The sequence below is a fragment of the Epinephelus fuscoguttatus genome, linkage group LG4, assembly GCF_011397635.1.
Source record: "Epinephelus fuscoguttatus linkage group LG4, E.fuscoguttatus.final_Chr_v1".
NCBI lineage: Eukaryota > Metazoa > Chordata > Actinopteri > Perciformes > Serranidae > Epinephelus > Epinephelus fuscoguttatus.
In genome coordinates, this window is record NC_064755.1 from 26,896,127 (window position 1) to 26,914,967 (window position 18,841).

Below are 18,841 nucleotides of genomic sequence, written 5' to 3' on the forward strand. Positions count from 1 at the left end.
GTCAAAGATAAATGATTCACCAGTGATGTGTAATATCAGGAGGACCATCCATGTTTTTAAAGAGAACTGTAAAACAATGAAAGCTGTATAACTGTGAGAAAGATGAATCTTAATAATAAACTTTATACCAACACTGCTGATTGAGATAGTGTTTGTCAATCTGAATCTGTTTTGAAACTATATTTTTGTGTTTTTGGGTCTCGGTGAATATGTTTGAGTGTTTATATCTCAAAGTGCCATGTAGCGCTACTTGTCCTACATCAGATTGCCACCAACAGGGTTTAGCTCCTTTTAGTTTATTACAAGTGGGACCGTTGTTACCATCTGCTTCCACTCACTGATATAAACAAACCGTTGTCTGGTTCGCTTTGACTTTCTCTTGTCTGTCGTCTCTCGACACAGTCCAGACTCCTTTGTTAGGAGATGGGGGTTTTTCACAGGGATAAACATGTCTAACACTGTATGAACCATGTGAACCATGGGTTTCATCAGGTTTGACCTCTGGTGCTCAGTCATGGTAAAAAGCACTTTGCAAAATACATCTATCTCTCCACGGTATATCTTTTAAAACATTGAAGTCACAAGATATTGCTGCACAAGAACCATTGCGTTCAAATAAAATGAATGCAATGGTTCATGAGTCTGGGACATCCATACTTCAGCTGACACTTTTATGTTATGTGTCCTGCAGTAAAGCCAGTCTGTCAAAGTGTCTTGTGGGAAAAGAGTTTCCGCTGCTTTGTCTCACATAATTAACCCCATAGGAACCATGACAGCTTCTAGAGACTCCTATAAGAAGAATGTTGTTGACACTAAAATGGATGACTTTTCACACGCATACATTTAGTGACTTTTTATTGCATAATCACCAGTTTTCTAGAGTACACCGCTGCTGCTTTAAAGGGGAACACCGCCAAAATTAAGGATTCCTATATGTTATTTCCATAGGCTTGGAAAGTTCAATCAATATTTGTGAACATGAGCTGCTCTCTCTTAAAGCCAGAGAGGTAAGTCTAAAAGTTGTGGCGCCATAGGGTATCAAAGAATGTTTGTTTTCTTTTTTATATCCAAATGAGCTTCACTGTACTGTAGTGTTCCCAGTTCCCCAGAAAAATGCATGAATATACTCAGAAAATTCCCCTGGCTTCTCTCGTGTCATCTATCACATCTGTCCTAATTCACCGTCTATGGAGCAGCTCCAGACTTCATACCCTATGGCATCATAAATTTGAGTTTTAGTACTCTAGCTTTTAGATTTGGGAGAGTTGTCAAGTTAATTTATATTTTTAGACTGTTTTAGACAAAAGGAATAACATGTATAAATTTGGAAAATGGGTGTAGTTCCCCTTTAAAGCACAGAGCAACATTTGTTTTCTCCAACAACAGAATGTTTGAAATTCCCCAAACTGCGCCACGTACTGCCAGTGAAACCTAATCTCATGATGGGATACCAAACTTGTTTTATCTTTTATTCTGTGAGGCACTCTGACATCTAGAAAAATCTAGAACATAAAACATCCAAACAAACAGCTGAAACATTGTTTTTAATACACATTTCTTTCACCTTTGACACTGGCAGCGTTTTTCCATTTATGTTGTCAGAGACACAATAGCGTGTCAACAGCCCAGAAATTCACATCAACTTTTTTTTTAAGCAGGTAGAACATCTGACCCTCAAGTAATTTGCTATGATGCACTTACACAGTAAATTCACAAAACACAGTAAGATGGCCACACCTGACATCAGTGTGGGTGGCAGTGTGGACGGATGACTGTCAATGACTGAAATGCATTTTTCAGCTTATCCATAAGCTTGATGACATGTCACTGATTAAATGCTGCTTTGAAAATATAAGATATATACTAAAACACATTCCAATGAAATTGGGGGATTATGCGTCACTGCAGAAAAGAGGAGAGGCTTAAATAACTAGATCAACAGCATTCTCTCTCCAACAAGCCACCAATCATGTCAGTTTTCTGTAATGATGATGCATGTAAAAACAAGCACCAAACCGTGTTCATAATGGACAATGACAGCTTATGTGACACCCCCACACAAGTCTTTTCTGTTGCCCTGGCTGATCAGGCTGCAGAGGTTTCATTGGGGTTGAGCTACGCTAGAAATTGCATGATCTCACCAAAGTCCATGTACTAATTAGAGGGGGTAAAGGTGCATGTTGCCCTGCAGCCAAACTCAGGGTGAGTCAGTGATATGCCAGCTATTGACGGTTGGTGAACACCCATGCAATCCCAACAAGAAGGGTTAATAGAGATGAAAGCAACTGTGTGAGTCCATTGTGTGTGTGCAGAGCTTGGATACACATTCCTTGAGAAGACAAGTCACTGAGTTTATTTTATATTTGTTTGTATGCTTGTCAGCTGAATGTACAATATGTCATGTGTATGTTTTCTGAGATGACTCATCTGGTTTCTGAATGTACTGTTTGATGACACCGACAATAGTTGATACTTCTGCCATGGCTCCTTTACCTGCAACAAAGTAAAGAGTGGCAGAGTTACACAACCATCTTCTGTAGGGAAGAATAAATTAGCAGTCTGTGGCCTTTAAGCAACAATACTGAGAAGACACAAACAAGCTTCTCATGCACTTATGCTCCATACTTATAGTAATAGTAAACACGTTTTCTCGTACACCCCCAGGATTTGCATATCAAAATATCTAACATTTAAATCTATACCGGGTGATTGAAGTGTTTTGTGGGTCACACTAGTGCATCAAGGGGACACAGCACAATCAGGGAGCTGACATGTACAGAGTTTGATGCTGTGCTGTTAAACCAACCTAACTCTTCCTGCTATAATTGATTCAAAGAAAAAGTTTTCCACAAAAGATATTTATTAGTGTTTGGCTCTGACAGTGAAGCTACTGCAGAAAGAGTTTACTTTCGTCCTTGAAGGCAGCTGATTTCGCTTTGTTTTTAACTAAGATCAGAATTTTCAATGGCACATTTTTACCACTCCTGCTGACGGAGCCGTATTAAGTGATTTTTCCTGTTTTATGCTCTGTAGAAATTTCCTCAGAAAGACACAGCATTTTTTCACCACATGACAAAGAATGGCATTTATAAAGGCGAGGAGTTAAATAAGGACAGTCTGTTGATATCTTTGAAGTACCACTTTTACAGAGGTATATTCTCCCTAAAGCCATATTCTTGACAACAATTTCATCCTTGAATACCAGTCGGTACATGACTGTGTTGTTTGAAACCGATTTACCCGAATCACTGATCAAACAATCCTATCAGTCTTTATGGCTGTAATCAGGAGAAAAGTTCCCCAACCTACCCCTTGGGCCAACATCATTTCAATTCCTTGGAAACAGAGGTAAGTTAAGGACAGCAGTATCTGACTCTTTGCATAAGGAGTTCAAGTGTAGGAGCTAAGTGTAGGAGCTAATTATTAGGGCTGATATTCCCCTTGGAATAAGTATTTGTATTGGATTGCATATACAAACGCATGATTAAAAGTAACTCTTGAGTTTTTAGTATGTTCTAATCAAGTGCACAAGATAATTGACAAACTAAAATGGTAAGTAGTATCAATCAGAAGATAACACGGTATGGCAGATATAACATAGATATAGCAATTAATGTTAAAGCATGTTAAACTGAACAGAACAAACCGCAAATTTTAATAACAGGGTAAATGAATGCAAAGAATGAAAGTTATGAAGGGGATGACAAGGTGAAATTATAACACACCCCATGCGTTAGAATCTCCACAGGCTGCATACCACACAGGTTAGCGAGTGCAAATTAAACTTCATTCGAACCCTTCAGGACACACAGACTCTATACTGCAAGGCGTTACAACATGAGAACTGCTTGTTCCATCTTTGTACGGAGGCCATCGTTGTATGAACAGACTGAGCATCTTGTAGAGAATAGCTGATCAGCAATACTGTCACAACATCTCAGAGGTCAACAACAATAACCCACAGCTGTCTCTATTGAGGTCAAGGGCATTCACAACACCAGCTATTTTGTTGTTTGGCTGGTTTGGCATCATAACTTGTTCCTGTTAAAAATCTGATTGCGTTTCAGTTAGTCCTCTGAAGTCAAGACATAGCTCACTGGGGTCATATGTTGTACACTGTCTACTCTGTAAAAAATGATACCATCCATGCATCCATCCATTTTCTGCTAAGTATCAATGGCTAGGTGGCAGCATGCAGAGCGAGGGAGCTTGTCCTGTTGCTGTTCAAGTTTTGCCTTTTGCCTGTTTTACTAGCTTCTAGACCAATGATGTCATGTGATACATCCTGTGCTGCTACACACTAGTTGTCTACTCACTCTGAGTGTAATTCCCTCATCTGCCTACATCTGCTCCATCTTGTATTTAGCTGACTCTACTAATTTTACAATTAATACCCTTGAGGATGCCTCAAGGTAAGAATTATTTGTTCATTGACGTACATATTTAAAAACAGTTATGGTGATAATACAATTTAAAAGTGATGCAGCCAGCATCTAAAAAAAGGAAGTACTTAATGCTAGAATCATTCAGGTTATGTTTTACTTTCATGTTTCCAATGTATTTGAATTGTTTTGGTTAAACCAACACGGTCCTGCTCTCTGAGATCCAGTAAAGTCAGAACAAAGGAATACTTGGCACATCTACTTCCAATAGGTGCGTAAGAGACGGACCAGCAGAACACAACTTGTAGAAAAACTACCACAAATCTAACAATAATGATTTTAATACTGCAACATTTCGGAAACTAGACCCTCATCAGGTAATTATCATCATTAGCTTAATGAGGGTGTAGGTATCGAAACGCTGCAGCATTAAGATTTTTACTTTTGGAAGTTAGACTATGTGCGGGAGTTTTTCTCCTAGTTGAGATTCCATAAATTGAAAGTAAATATTGGTAGATGCTTCATATCTTTCAGTTTCTGATTGGTATTAAAACCCACCTTCATCTCCACACACTAGCTTCTTTGCAATGCAGGGAATTTCCACATATCCAAACTCTGTCAACCTGGAAACCTGCTGGGCTGTAATTGGATGCTGCCACATAGCCGTGTTCATTGCAGGGCAGAAGAGGAGAGGACGACTGATATCCCAGGCTCTTACCACACATGTCTGCCAATGACAAAGAAGAATCAACATGGAAATAATTTCAGAAAAATCATCTAGTTAATTATTATTTGCCATAATATTTTGTAGCTAACTGGATAACAATTTCATGTCCTCACCAGCAGGTTGTCACAAATGCCACTGGCAATCTTTCCAAGAGTGTTGGCATCAAGGGGGGCAATAACAAAAAGGTCTGCCCAGCGCCTTAGCTCAATGTGTAGCACAGGGTCAGATCTCTGAGTCCACAGCTAAAACAGAGACGTGCATACAAGCAGTGACACACTCATTTCCCCATTTCCTTTCTGGGCTGCATGATACTTTTGACCAGCGTTTCTCAATCTTTTCTGGCCCTTGACCATGTTTTATGTCTCAAAATACTCCTGACCTCAGCAACTGGAAAGCTGTCAAGTCGACAACTCATGCTGCACTTAAATTCACTCAGTGTGATTTTTGAGTATTGCATTGTATTCAAGCTTAAAATAGCCTTTGTACAACTAATAACATATGTCATACCTATTTTACTTGTTAGTAAAATATGAATTTAGTAATCTTCCACAATCCAGTCAGTTTATCAGTGGTACCAAGTTTAAGAACCTCAACTATAGACTGTCAGTTTGTAACGGCTATAATGAGACATTTGACAAGTTTAGTGTTACCTCCCATTCATCGCTGTCACTGTAGACTTTTACTGAAACCTCTGCAGGATTGTAGAAGTGCTTGGCATGCTCTGTGGTGACCACTCTTACATCCACCTAAAACATGAAACAAGATAGCACATTTCAGTATTGCTATAGTGCTGTGGAGGTGGAAAACTAAGCAGAGATTAAAAAAACAAAACAAAAAGCCAAGTAACTGATCTTTATCGTAGACACCATTTATAGCTTTTAAACTTTAGTATACCTTAGCAGCTTTTGCAGAATTGTGTGGTCAGAGTTGCACAATAACACTACACATGTGGTTTTGAATTGCAATTTTCATGTGTCATTTTATTATTAGGCATTATCATAATAAGATACATTCAATATTTAGTTTAACTCCCAGAGTTTGAGTTTCTTTCTCTCATGCTGAACGCTTCTTGCAAATATAAAGGATGGTTACAGTGCTGAGTATCTCTCAGGTGTGTTCAGTACAACTTTCATTTCCAACAGTTTTTAGTACTGCATAACATTTCACACTATAATACAGACACCTCCCTTGCGGTCACCTCCGTTCACTTCTCTTTTTAGTGTCACACTGACAGCCTAGGATTTTCATTTTGCAGCTTTTGCCTCTTTTGATGAGCAGGCCAGAGACACTGCTTTGTTAGTTTAATCCCACTGTACTTTGTGAGGCTTTAAATGAAAACACCAACATCAGAAGGTGAAATAACAACACTGTAACTGAATAACAGGACTATAATAACAAGATTATCCGCCTGTGCCGTTTCATACAGCTGGCTAACTGCTGCAACATCGCCATCTTGCGGCTAAGGTGAGTTCACGTGCGCTCTGCCAGGTACAGAAACGCTAATGAGTGAGGATGCGTGGCTATATACTTGGTGTGTAAGTAACAGAGGCAGACAAAAGAAATGGTAACGAAGTACAAGCTTTAAATAAAATTAAAATTAAAATAAATACGACGCAGCTCACCCCAGGGAGCGGAAGAAGCTGTGATACCAAAAGAGGCAGTTTCAAGGCTGCTACGCTTCCTGTCACGCCGACAAGAACATTAAACGTCCCGCAAGACTTCAACAAATCATTTCTAAGACAGGTGACACGCTCGTCTGTCTGCATATTAGCATATTAACGAGGAAAAGACGAAAAACATCCGTGTAGCTCCTGTTAGCTTTACCTACTTCCGTAAATACTCACCGCCAGCCAATCAGAAGCCAGCACGACTAACGGCTCCGTCTCCTGCACGAGCACGTCGCTGCCGACAGAAGGCGAGCGCGCGCGTTCGCAGAATATTCTGGGTATTTGCTGAAGCTGTATGACGGCTAGCATGTAGCCAGAGGACTTCATTCATTGTCCGTCCAGCCTGTGTTTTTTGTTTACAACAAAGCTGTTTAAAAACCGGAACAATGCCGCTCACACCTCTCGTTTACTGGGCTCAACGCCACGAGGAAATTTACCTGCGAGTGGAGCTGACGGACGCACAGGTGAGCTAACGCGTGTGTAGGACAGGAGGTGATGGGTTAACACAAACTGTCTGCACTCACTTTTCCTCAGGATATTGCTCTCTGGCCAGCTTTGGCACTACTTCATGCCTCTAAGGGTAGATGTTAAATCAAGCAAATGAAGGGTGCAGCTTCCTGTAAGTGTCACACCTCTGAGTAGCTGCACATTTTGCATATTGGATGACAAATAGAGATTATTTTAGGTAATAGTTGATAATTACAAAGCTCTCAGCTGGGGCCTGTTAATATGTAGGCATCATGGTTATAAGAAAATGTGTGTGCAGTCAGTTGCATGGGTTGAGAGCCCTAAACATATCCTTGAAACATAACTTACCCAGAGGTTGGGTTAGTAAGGGCAAATGGCAGTTGCTTCACACAAAGATGTCACTTTACCCCAAAATTCAAGCTGCAGGAAGAACCACACTTTTGTTTGGCATCATAACCAAAAAGTTTATTTTCTATATGTTGGTGTGGTTTACTACTTATTATACAGTTAACAGACCTGATTCAAGATGGAGTTGGTGTGAAACTTGTTTCCTCAAGTGCCTCCAAACAAGGAAATGGTTCTGGCTGGTAATTTAAAGTCACTACTGTTGGTGGATTATGAATTACTAAAGTAAATTTAGCTTCTTTTTTTTAAGTCTTACTAATCAGTCTTATAAATGTTTTATTATTGTCTCTGTTCAGCTGTTTTGTGCACACTGCATAAGTTGTAATATAATGCTTTAATTGTCACCCTGAAGGAGGAAGTGAGCTCATCATCTGCCTCTCTGTTTCTTTTCGCAGAATATTGACGTCAAAGTACAGGAAAAAGTGCTGCAGTTTAGAGGTGACGTGCATTTCATGTTCATTTAACTGTGGAAATATATTTTTAAAAGTTCTTGATTTGTGACATATCTGTGACATATTGTTCGCAGCCCAGGGCCATGGTGCTAAAGGACAAAATGAATACGAGTTCAGCGTGGAGTTTAATTTACCAGTGAAGTCAGAGGTATGTGTCCATGTCAATATCAGTCCTCGATGTCGACTGCTCTGCACTTACTTACTTATGCATCTACTCTTGCTGGCCGTGCTCATTAAATAAACCTGTATGTCCAGGTGAGCCACAAGTCCACACAGCGGCAGGTGAATATTACAGTGCAGAAAGAGCAGAGAGGCTGGTGGGAAAGACTGACGCTACAGGAGCGCAAACCAGTTTTTCTGGCACCAGACTTTGACCGCTGGCTGGACGAGTCAGATGCTGAGATGGAGATCCGAGAAAAGGTGAAGATTTTACGTCAAGGACAATTTCATGCGCTAACCTGTATATGACAGCTGTATTAAATAATATACTCACTCGCTAAGCTTTTATTACAAAAAGACAAAGATTTAACTCTTGTATTTTTTTCTTTGAACAGGAGGAGAAAAGGAACAGGCTGAGGGCTTCAAGGTATAATAACGAAGGTGAGTACAAATCTCTTTAGATCAGGGCTGGGAAAATGCTGGGAAAACATGCAAGTGGCTTCTAATTTTGCTTCACTTACCAGCCAAGAGAAACAATGTTAACCTGTTGAGTGACTGGTAGATTTTGGAATCCACCAGCCACAGTGGCAGGTAGACAAAAATGTTAATTTCCAACCCTGCCCTAAGATGCATGCTAGTCTAACAACTCTGCTCCAGATTTTGTTTTAAAGTCTTTTGGGATTTTTTTGTGGCAGTAGACTTTTGTTCAAGCAAGTTGTGTGCATCAGTTGCCTCAGTGTTTTCTTTTTCTTTCAGGGTTTGTCAGCCTGAAAACAGGATTTTTGTTCATGTACAACCTGGTGCAGTTTCTTGGTTTTTCGTGGATCTTTGTCAACATGACCGTGAGGCTCTTTATCTTTGGCCAAGGTGAGGAAATGTACAACAGCTGTGGCTTTTCCTTCTTTTGTTTACTGAAACCTGGTAAGACCTACCATTTGTAACACCGGTCTCATTTCAGATTCTCTCTATGACACATTTCACACCATATCGGACGTGATGTTCTTCTGCCAGGTCCTGGCAGCAGTAGAGGTCCTCAATGCTGCTTTTGGTGTCGTCCACACAGGTGTTATTCCAGCTCTTATACAGGTATGGAGTGCTCAGTTGTTTGATGCAGAAGCCATCAGTTATTGGTCTGGTGACCATAAGTCTCTGGGGGCAACGGCCAATATTTCAGATCTGGTGTAGCAAGTGAATAGCAAATCAAATCAAATATATTTATATAGCACAATTCATACATGTAATGCAACTCCAAGTGCTGAACATAAAAGAGCTGGAACATGACAAGGAATATACAGTCGTTCGATTTCCGTAGCCTATCCCAGCTGACATTAGGCGAGAGGCGGGGTACACCCTGGACAAGTCGCCAGACTATCGCAGGGCTAATGACAAGAAATAATGACAATAAAATGGAATATAGTGTAATAAAACTAACAATAAATGTCAGAATTAAGGAGGAAACAGTAAAAGTGAAGGATAGGTTAAAAACACACTAGAATAACCTAACAATAAAACTAATATCTGAGTCATCCTCTTCCATGTGCCTGTCAATTCAGCCATTTTTTTTTTTAAGTTTATATGAAGCTAAATTGTTGTCAGACGATAGCCGATGGGATGCATTTCACCCAGTGCATGCTGCCTCTACACACAGACTCTTTACCTGCCACTCAAACGTGATTGGTCAAAACTACTCAGAATAAAACTGGAAACCTTAACACTTTCATACCAAAACCTTGTCTCATTGCCTACAGATTCTGCCTAGCCTATGTCATAGATTCACCTGTTTTGCACGATTAAATAATGCATGTTACAGAGGGAGTGTCAATACATTTGGAGTGTAAGTTACTTTTGTTTGTTAGTTTGTTTTCTTCTCTTTCCTTCTAAATTTGTTAATTTTTCTTTGCGTACTGGAGTCCACCTCCATATCATAAAAAATCTGTGTCTTGTATTCTTGTATGTCATGTGTTGAACCTTTCAAACCAATAAAAACTTGAGTTATAAAGTGTAAGTACTTATTTAATATTAAGTGCTCTTGTGGGTTTTGTTCTTTTACCAGGTGGTTGGAAGGAATTTTATCCTCTTCATCATCTTTGGTAGTTTGGAAGAAATGCACAACAAGCCAGTTGTGTTCTTCGTTTTCTATCTGTGGAGCGCCATTGAGATCATTAGGTAAGCATGCATCTGTCTCGTCATTGTTTGTTGTGAACAGTCTTGTGGATGCACTGTAGCAAAGTCTGATGATAATTTTCAAATTCGATATTCTGAATCACATATATATATATATATATATATATATATATAAACCTATGTATTGTCTCTGTTTCTTTTTCTTTTTCCACGTTTTTTGTACGTAAGACCGGAAGATGTACGTTTTGTAAAAAAGGTGGTGTCTTGTAATCAGGGATGGGCCAAATATATGGCATGACACAGAAATAAAAAATGAATGAATCAATAAGACAGAAGGTTTTAACAATATTGTAAATGAATGCCATAATGAATGCAACGGTACACTTTACAATGGTACTTTCCAAACATTTTTAAACAAGAGATTTTGTTGCATATCTGGAAATTATAATTAATTGAATATTTTGGAGTTCGGACTGTTTGTCGGACGCAAAAAAGACATTTAATGACATCACCTTGTGCTCCAAGGTGTTTTAAACAATTGTCTATATGTTTTATAGGTCAAACAACCAACAAGAAAAAAACAGGATAACTTGATTTTGAAAATAATTGTGGCATCTGCGGTATTAACTGTTGACACACCAACAAGCCCACTATCAGCAAAAGGGCACCATGCAAATCTACTCAGTGCAGCAGCATCACAGATTCAACCTGACATGGTTTCAGTGGTTTGAAGTTAAGGTTTACTGAGCAGCAGATGGCTGCAGCAGTTGTTGTTACAAGAATCAGCATAATGAGTCCTAAAGGCTACATTGTTGTGAATGTGGACCGTTATTGATGCAACCTTGTGTTTTCCCCCCCAAAACTCACACGATGCTCCAATTCCAGGTATCCATTTTACATGCTGGGCTGCTTCAATACAGAGTGGAAAACTCTCACATGGCTGCGTTACACAGTCTGGATACCTCTGTACCCATTAGGTGTTATAGCTGAAGGTGAGCTTGTTTACCTCTCTCTCAATTAAAATAACTTGTCACATAAAAGTACTAAAATTTATTTCATCTCCCAATCCCGTGTAGCTGTTGCTGTGATACAGTCCATTCCAATCTTTGACGAGACCAAACTCTTCAGTATTCCTCTGCCGAAAGCCGTTGGTACCTCTATCAGCTTCTCTTACGTTCTGCACATCTATCTTGTTCTCATGTTTCTTGGTAAGTCCCCAGAAAAATGTTAATCATTTATATCTTTCAGCAAGTATTATTATCTAATATCAGCATTTTTGTTGAGATATGAACCTTCTGGTTTCCTCTCTACAGGACTTTTTATCAACTTTCGTCATCTTTACAAGCAGAGGAAGAGGCGTTTCCGCTCCAAGAAAAGAAAAGCACACTGAGAGTCAGCAACAACACTCCTCAAACACCTCGGCTGCCTGCTTATATGGATAACATATTTCAAATGATACTCATAAATCATGCTCCAGTCAAATCTGTTCTAGTTTTTATGAGGGTTGTTTTTTCCCCACAGTGTGTTTGCTCTCACTAAAATGAGTTCATTAATGTTTAACATCCTACATCCTACTACAGATGATGCAGTATTTCATCATTGCATTGACTGCCTCATTTACTGGTCAATGAGTTCTCATAGATTTAAGTTTGTATCTTGTAGATTAGAGGAGAGTTGTATTAAGCCATAGAACTTGACATCCTGTGTGATACTGTTTTTACCCCTTTAATCTTGGTTGAGATTTCTTTAATGCAGTGGCATTGCTGCTGTTATCATTTAAGAGTAATTTTGCATGAATGAAGAAAGCGACAACATTCTCAACAAATACTGTATTAGTTATCATTTCAGATTTTTGAACCATCCCCAAAAACTCAGGGAAAATTACACTGGTGTCAGCTGAAATACAGAGAGCATTTTGTGTCCCTTCCGCTCAATAGTAACCTGCTATGTAGAATCTGACACTGTTCCTTACTCTGCTATTTCGTCATTTAGACAGTCACCTGAATGTGAAATGCAAAGATGAACAGTTATTTCACAGATTTCCTGAAAATGTGGGAGTTATGAATAAAAATGAATTTTAAATCTGGTCAATTTGTGAAAAACATCCTACAAAGGAACATGTAAAAAAGCATATGTACACGCTAACATGTTACAACACCTCATTATGTACGTTTTGCCGTGTCTCGGCAGCGTCAAGGGAGTGAAAGTTCTCAGTCTGACTCGTGGGTTGCACGTAGGTTCTTGACGCAGCTCCTTCCAAGAGTTTTTTAAACACCATCCAGCTCAAAGTTGGTCCACACAGGCTGATGCTGCTATATTCTAGTCCATTTCTATTCATTCAGCTTGAAAAGTCAGTGTGCATGGGAGCAATGTTGTGATCAAAGGCAGCATACTGGGAGTCACCAGTGCTTGCCAGTTTGAGTTGCTGTGCGGCATGGGAGAGCTGGAAAGCCGCGTCCGGATGTGCTGAGTCTGGCAGCAGGGTGCACTCTCTCTCCAGCAGATCAGCGACTCCCTTCAGGAGCTCCCAGAAACCAAAAGCCAGGGCAGCCTTCCGAAGACGGTTCAGCTCCTGATGGATTTTACACACAAAACAGTAATTTAAATTATGAAAAATTAAGTTCATATTTCAGAGCCAATTTTAGCCAGACTTACCTTGTAAAAGGTTTGAGTTTTATCTGGCAGCTTTCTTGCATTCCTCAGGATCTTCTGCACATCAGTCTGTAGGATTTAAGCAAGAATAATAAGCCAGCAATGACCACAAACAAACCAAAAAAATGAGTAATAATCATTCAAGAGTCAATTTAAACACATGGTTCAAGGTCCAGCTGTATATCACTAACCACAGTGCCGTGTTCATGATGGATGGTACAGATAGGAAAGATTCCCACGTATACAATGTTCACGTCACCAGGACAGTTGTTGTAAGAGGGTTAAAATATTGTGTATCTACAATCCAACACCATATATATTGAATTTTGGGTTTAATTACAATGAACAACAGACTTTGGCTGATCTTAGATGGCCATGTTTGCCTTTTCCGTGTTGGGTGTTGACGTGGACAATAGTTACAAGTCAGACACTTAGGACTCATATGTCTGATGTGACAAGACCACAAGTTTCACTGCAAAGAGGGCATGCCTATCAGCCTGATACACTGCATGGTAGCCTATTAACTGACAATAATCTAAACAATCTTAGTGTGATATATAATTTTAATAATGATGTGATAAAATTTCAGTTTGTGTTATTGTTCATTATTTTAAATTAAAACTCTGATTATTATTAATTTTGAAAGGTCCTGCATGCACTGCATTGATAGAAAACAGCCCCCCAGTCTCTTAGGTATCACGGCATGTGCACTTTGCAAACACAAAGTATACCAAGCATACTGTGTAAGACCCCTACCAACTGAAACCAACCGTCATTCCTCCAAAGACCTCAACAAACAACAGTGTTTTTATACAGTGCTTTTACTGCACCTGTAGTCCACTGGCTTTAATCCACACAGTGACATTCTGGGCATAGCTTCGTTTGGCCTGCGGCTGCAGAGGGAAAGGACTTTTGCTATCATCCTCTCCGTAGGGATTTTCAGCAGCCTCTGAAATACCAGGAAAGTCATTAATCATCAGAGTGAAGTCGGTATCACCAACAAAGCTGGCCAAATGAAACTGTAAATTATTAACGGCTTGATTCAGACAAGAGAGGCCTTTGGTCTGTAGGAAAAAACATCACTTACACGTACAAGGGTTAGTGTGTCAGCAGTTCCGTTAAACATTTCATGTCCAAACATGTCATGCTCTTTATATTACACCTTCAGGAATTAGAGACTATGGAGTATATTAACATTATGCTAAAGAGACTCTGTTTTGTTGTCAAACTTGCTATGTGCTTGTTTCACATGTGTCACTGAAGAGTTACCTGATATTGGTCCCAAATGTGTGATCTTGCCCAGCCAAGGCAGAGGCTCTGGACCGGGCTCAAACAGAGACATCATGAGGTTCGATTTCTTCTTGCTGTCTGCTTGGGAGTACAGCATGCCGTACCACTCTGGTCTGGAGAAAAGCAAACTGGATTTTAGGCCATTTCATGAAATATACTAACTTGTTTTACTCTGCAGGTGTCTTATTATTCAAATGCACTGCACTGTTCACATAACAGAATTCAAATATGTGAAATACAAATGTCTCTGTTTCATCTTACCCCAGTTGGACCAGTGCCACCATGCCCTCGACTTTAAGACTGCCATGTAAAAGGACACAAAAATTTGGACTTTTGCCTGCCATTTGACTGGCAGAGGGTTCCTCCTCCAGCTCATCTGTGGTTCCTGTGCCGACGTCATCCACCTCTAGAATCAAATATAAATAAAATACATTGAAAATACCATAATCTGACCGGTGGCGTACTGAGGGATCACTGACTTCAGTTTTTGTGTTTACTCTGAATATTAAAGGTGACAATTATCTGTGTAAAAAAATGGGGTGCCTGAAAAATTATTTGCATCACAAACATTATTTAAAGAATCAATTTTTTATTCATTTATTTTTTCAGGTGCAGCTTGTCTGCATCTTCTCCTTTATTTTTTTCCCCTTGATGCACAATCTGAACTGTCCTTGTTGCAAAAGGATATGGATGATTGTAAACTGTAGTGAACAGTGTTTTCTTAAAGCAGGGAACAACTTCTCGAGTGTGGAGACATGCTGACATGATGCATCCTGCATGCATCCTTTAAATCAATCCGCTCCTTTAATGAAAATCATGATATTTACTGTGAAAATCAGTTACAACAAAAGCAATGAGCCCTAGACTATACAGCTTATTTGTCTATAGGATGTTTAGTTTTTCTGTAAAACAACGCAATGTTTTTAACACTGACCTTTGTTTACCGCAATAGGCAGTACCAAGTGTCTGGATATAACAGGAGGACTTGAAATGTCAGCGACTTCAATGAAGCCCACAATTTCCAAATCTGAAACAAGTATGACAGAATAGAGGTGTGTTAACAAATTAATTGTTTTACTTTAACTCTGAATCATGAAATTTGAATGCACCTGGGTACCTGCATTGACTGCACGTGGAATGGGTTCTACTTCTTCATCCATCACAACAGGCTCAGGCCGAGGGAACACCTGAACATCTGAGGACAAGTTCCCACAGTGCAGGACAGCGTGGAAGGGAGAATATGCGTGATCAATCAGCCTCCTGAGGACATACAAAGACATACAATGACCAAAGGCTCCCAAGTAATCACATCAATCATGACAAATACATTATTTTCCTCAGTAAGAGTCATACCCAAACATAGCCTGTACACTCTTCATGCAAAGTGGTCCCTCCATGGTGAAGATCTGTCCGTCACCTCCGCTTAGACGTAGTAGCTCTTCCAAGTTGTCCATGGCATCAGTCATTTGTAACTGCAATTACACAAGGCAAGGGGTTGCATTGGTAACAGCTAGCTTCTAACTTGTCATAAGCTTTAATTTTATGTAGATGCTTACCAGGCGCCCAAGAGGAAATTGTTGCTACTTGACAAAATTACAAATAAACCTAATGTGCTCAATGCTGCTATGAGGTTGCATTCATGTTTTGATGTTACAGTTAAAACATTTAAATGTGTGAATGCAAAGTAAATAATTTCTTTAGGCATGCAAAACCCACGTTGCCTGATTTGCAATTGTCATAGTAACTCTCTCAAACAACTGTAAAAGGATATGCAGGCATTTCTGTCCACTGGAGATCACTTACATCCCAATTCAGGGAAGAATACATGCACAACTCCAAACTGCAGTCTTGATTACATCAACTAAACAGTGAAACAAATAGCCTTTAACCACTATAGTCTCTATGAGTCAATATAATATCACAGCCACTGACAAAGTAGTAACAACTGTTAAACTGCCATTCTCTCCTCCTAAGATTTCTTTGACAATGTCTTAGACATTGAGGCCCAGTAAAAGCCATAAACTTAGATCTTGTTTAAGGTCAGTTGCTTCTGGTTGCATAGTGTCAGAGTCCTGTCTATGTTCAGATCAAGATGCAAGTGAATATAAATTAGTTTTTGACTCCGTCTGTACCTCCTCTGCATTGGCTACAGCCATGATGAACATTTTGGTCGGGAAAGGGAAAGGAAGTGGGAACTTCTTGTCATCAGCACGATGCTTCAGTGTCTGGAGGGAGTGACGGAGGGAACCCTTTCCAATACCAAGAGATCCATCAGTAACCAGCACCACCTATACGATATATAAAGAAGGGACATTAATATCACCCGTGTTACAATAAATGGGTACAGATGGCTGAAATCACTATGGAAAAATTATCTAACTGCACACAAGCTTTATTTAACCAATGATAAATTCAGGAGGTGTGATGTTATTGTGTAAAAGACCTGCCAAATTACCTGGCAGGGACAGGCACTGCCCCACTCCTGCTGTACCACGTTGCTAACTCCATTGAGAGCTGATTCAATACAGGTCTTGTCATAGTCCTCCAGGTTGCTCAGAGCCTCCTGCACAGAAGAATACATCAATCAGATCATCCCCAACTCTTCTTCAATGTCAGATGTCGTTTTTTTCTGAGATCAAACTCAGGTAGTGACTCAGGAGAAGAAAATATACTTTGATTTTTTTCAGACTGCATTCTCATGTGAAGCACGTCTTACCTGTAATGCATTGTAATCTCTGGTGAAAGGCACCAAGAGCTCCCAGAGGGAAGAGAAGGCCATCAGGGATGTAAACTCCAAGCGGTAGTTTGAGGCCATGTGTTCAAACAACATATTTAATCCGTGGACAGCCAGGTTCTTCCTCTGAAACTCCTCGCTGCCGTCCAGAGACACTGGCCGTGTCATGGACAGAGACACGTCCATTAAGACCACGGTAGGCATGGTTTACTGCTTATGTTACCAAAATACAATGGACTTAAATCACCCTCCGATGTGCTCCCACTGAAGGAAAGGAATAAAGAAGATAAGAAGTTAACTAACGTAATGATACGTGACGTTTCTTCATGTCACTGAAGGGCTTGTTAACAAACAGCGACCATTAACGACGTAAAAGCTAAAAAAGAAAACCTGTTACAACAGAGGACTGTTAGCTAATGTTGGCTAGCTGTTAAGCTAACTTACGCTAGCACTCTGTACCGTAACACCAACAGACCCAGCGGAATAAATGCTCTGGTTTCTATTTAACAAATGTGAGAACACAACTATCCATAAGTTTAACTGTGAAGGAAGTAATTAATATGACAAAAACTAAACATATATGTGCCATTCAACGTCTCGTTTGCCATCCAGTGTTTGTGTTGTAATGTGCACCACTGCTTCGGTCCGGATGACAACAGTGTACTTCACAATAAGTAGTTCCTAATTCGCTCGCTTCATGACAGGACTAGAGGACCGACTGATCAAATAATAATAATACTGAATGAGTCAAAGCGAACAACTTTCAATAAGTCCAACTGAAAATATAGGTTTTATATATACTCTTCTATTTTTATTTTATTAAAACCTTACAGAGCAAATTGCACATATTGCTCATTTTGACAGGAAGACTAACCAGAGAACAAAATCAAACAAACATGTCAAGGGGTTTAGGCAAAATAATAAAATGAAATAAAATAAAATAAATTGAAACTAAACGAAACCAAACTAAACGAAAATAAAACAAAAATAAAAACAATTATATGGCAGAGGGTTCCTCCTCCAGCTCATAATTTTTTTTCATAAAATCTAAGGTGCAAAGTCCAAAGATTTTTCTAAGAGATTAATTCACAACATCTTATATCATATATCTTTCTATTTCTAATTAGCATGCCAGTGCAGTTTTAATCGCCTTTTTATTGGTACACGATTATTAATGTAAGTTTCCGAATCTTTGTTTAAAAAAACAGGGGCCTTTGAATTGTTAACTTACACTTAGAAAAATAAAATATGGCAAAAATAATTATTAGATTTGTGATAAATGCCTTTTTCTCAAGTTTCCTGTCATATAGGCAAAAAAATCCTAATATAACATGCTCATAAAATAATGCAAAGCCTTTGTATACAATGTATATAATAAATCTGGAGCATCCTCCCATAATTTTCCAGAGTACGATGCCAAGGATAAAATAAAATAAAATAAATAAATTTCGTTGCAGGGTAAAACTTTTATATAATTCCAGGGGACACCTCTCTTACCTTATTAGTATTGAAATATTTATTGGGCAGTGACCACATATTTGTCCTAGGAATATTCCTAGCAAAGTTACTCCTAGTCGACTAAAAGTATATGCTCCTTTCAGCATTAACGTTAATCAAGCCATAACTATATGGTGTGTATCACTACTTCCGTCCGGGTGAAAGCAGTGCACCGGCTTAGAATAAATAGATCCTATGTGGTCCACACTTTAAATGGGATATTTCATATTGCTGTGCTGAGACAGTCGGCACAAAAAAGATCACCAGAGGACGCCATAATTTCA

At 39.3% G+C, this 18,841-nt stretch overlaps 3 protein-coding genes across 4 annotated transcripts; 1 reads left to right on the forward strand and 2 right to left on the reverse strand.

The window, feature by feature from the left end:
• Positions 1–838: 838 nt before the first annotated feature.
• On the reverse strand, positions 839–6,950 carry ppcdc (phosphopantothenoylcysteine decarboxylase). Its single transcript, XM_049574139.1, has 5 exons — positions 6,732–6,950; positions 5,760–5,855; positions 5,223–5,351; positions 4,941–5,109; positions 839–2,493 (listed from the first exon to the last, which is right to left on the reverse strand). The coding sequence occupies exons 1-5, from the start codon at positions 6,873–6,875 to the stop codon at positions 2,399–2,401; spliced, it is 633 nt and encodes a 210-aa protein (XP_049430096.1). The 5' UTR covers positions 6,876–6,950; the 3' UTR covers positions 839–2,398.
• Positions 6,951–7,012: 62 nt separating this feature from the next.
• Positions 7,013–12,145, forward strand: hacd3 (3-hydroxyacyl-CoA dehydratase 3). Its single transcript, XM_049574138.1, has 11 exons — positions 7,013–7,240; positions 8,045–8,087; positions 8,176–8,249; positions 8,357–8,521; positions 8,656–8,701; positions 9,017–9,127; positions 9,219–9,346; positions 10,314–10,426; positions 11,270–11,376; positions 11,461–11,592; positions 11,698–12,145. Exons 1-11 carry the CDS (start codon positions 7,163–7,165, stop codon positions 11,772–11,774), a joined length of 1,074 nt encoding a protein of 357 aa, XP_049430095.1. The 5' UTR covers positions 7,013–7,162; the 3' UTR covers positions 11,775–12,145.
• Positions 12,146–12,448: 303 nt separating this feature from the next.
• ints14 (integrator complex subunit 14) lies at positions 12,449–18,698 on the reverse strand. 2 transcript variants are annotated; one of them, XM_049574137.1, is made up of 12 exons: positions 18,558–18,698; positions 17,043–17,324; positions 16,782–16,889; positions 16,459–16,614; positions 15,680–15,798; positions 15,444–15,586; positions 15,261–15,353; positions 14,588–14,732; positions 14,306–14,439; positions 13,867–13,985; positions 13,040–13,105; positions 12,449–12,956 (listed from the first exon to the last, which is right to left on the reverse strand). In XM_049574137.1, exons 2-12 carry the CDS (start codon positions 17,262–17,264, stop codon positions 12,723–12,725), a joined length of 1,539 nt encoding a protein of 512 aa, XP_049430094.1. In that variant the 5' UTR covers positions 17,265–17,324; positions 18,558–18,698; the 3' UTR covers positions 12,449–12,722. The 2 variants fall into 2 exon arrangements, with proteins under 2 accessions (XP_049430094.1, XP_049430093.1); XM_049574136.1 differs by lacking the exon at positions 18,558–18,698 and adding an exon at positions 17,505–17,702.
• Between the last annotated feature and the right edge of the window lie 143 nt (positions 18,699–18,841).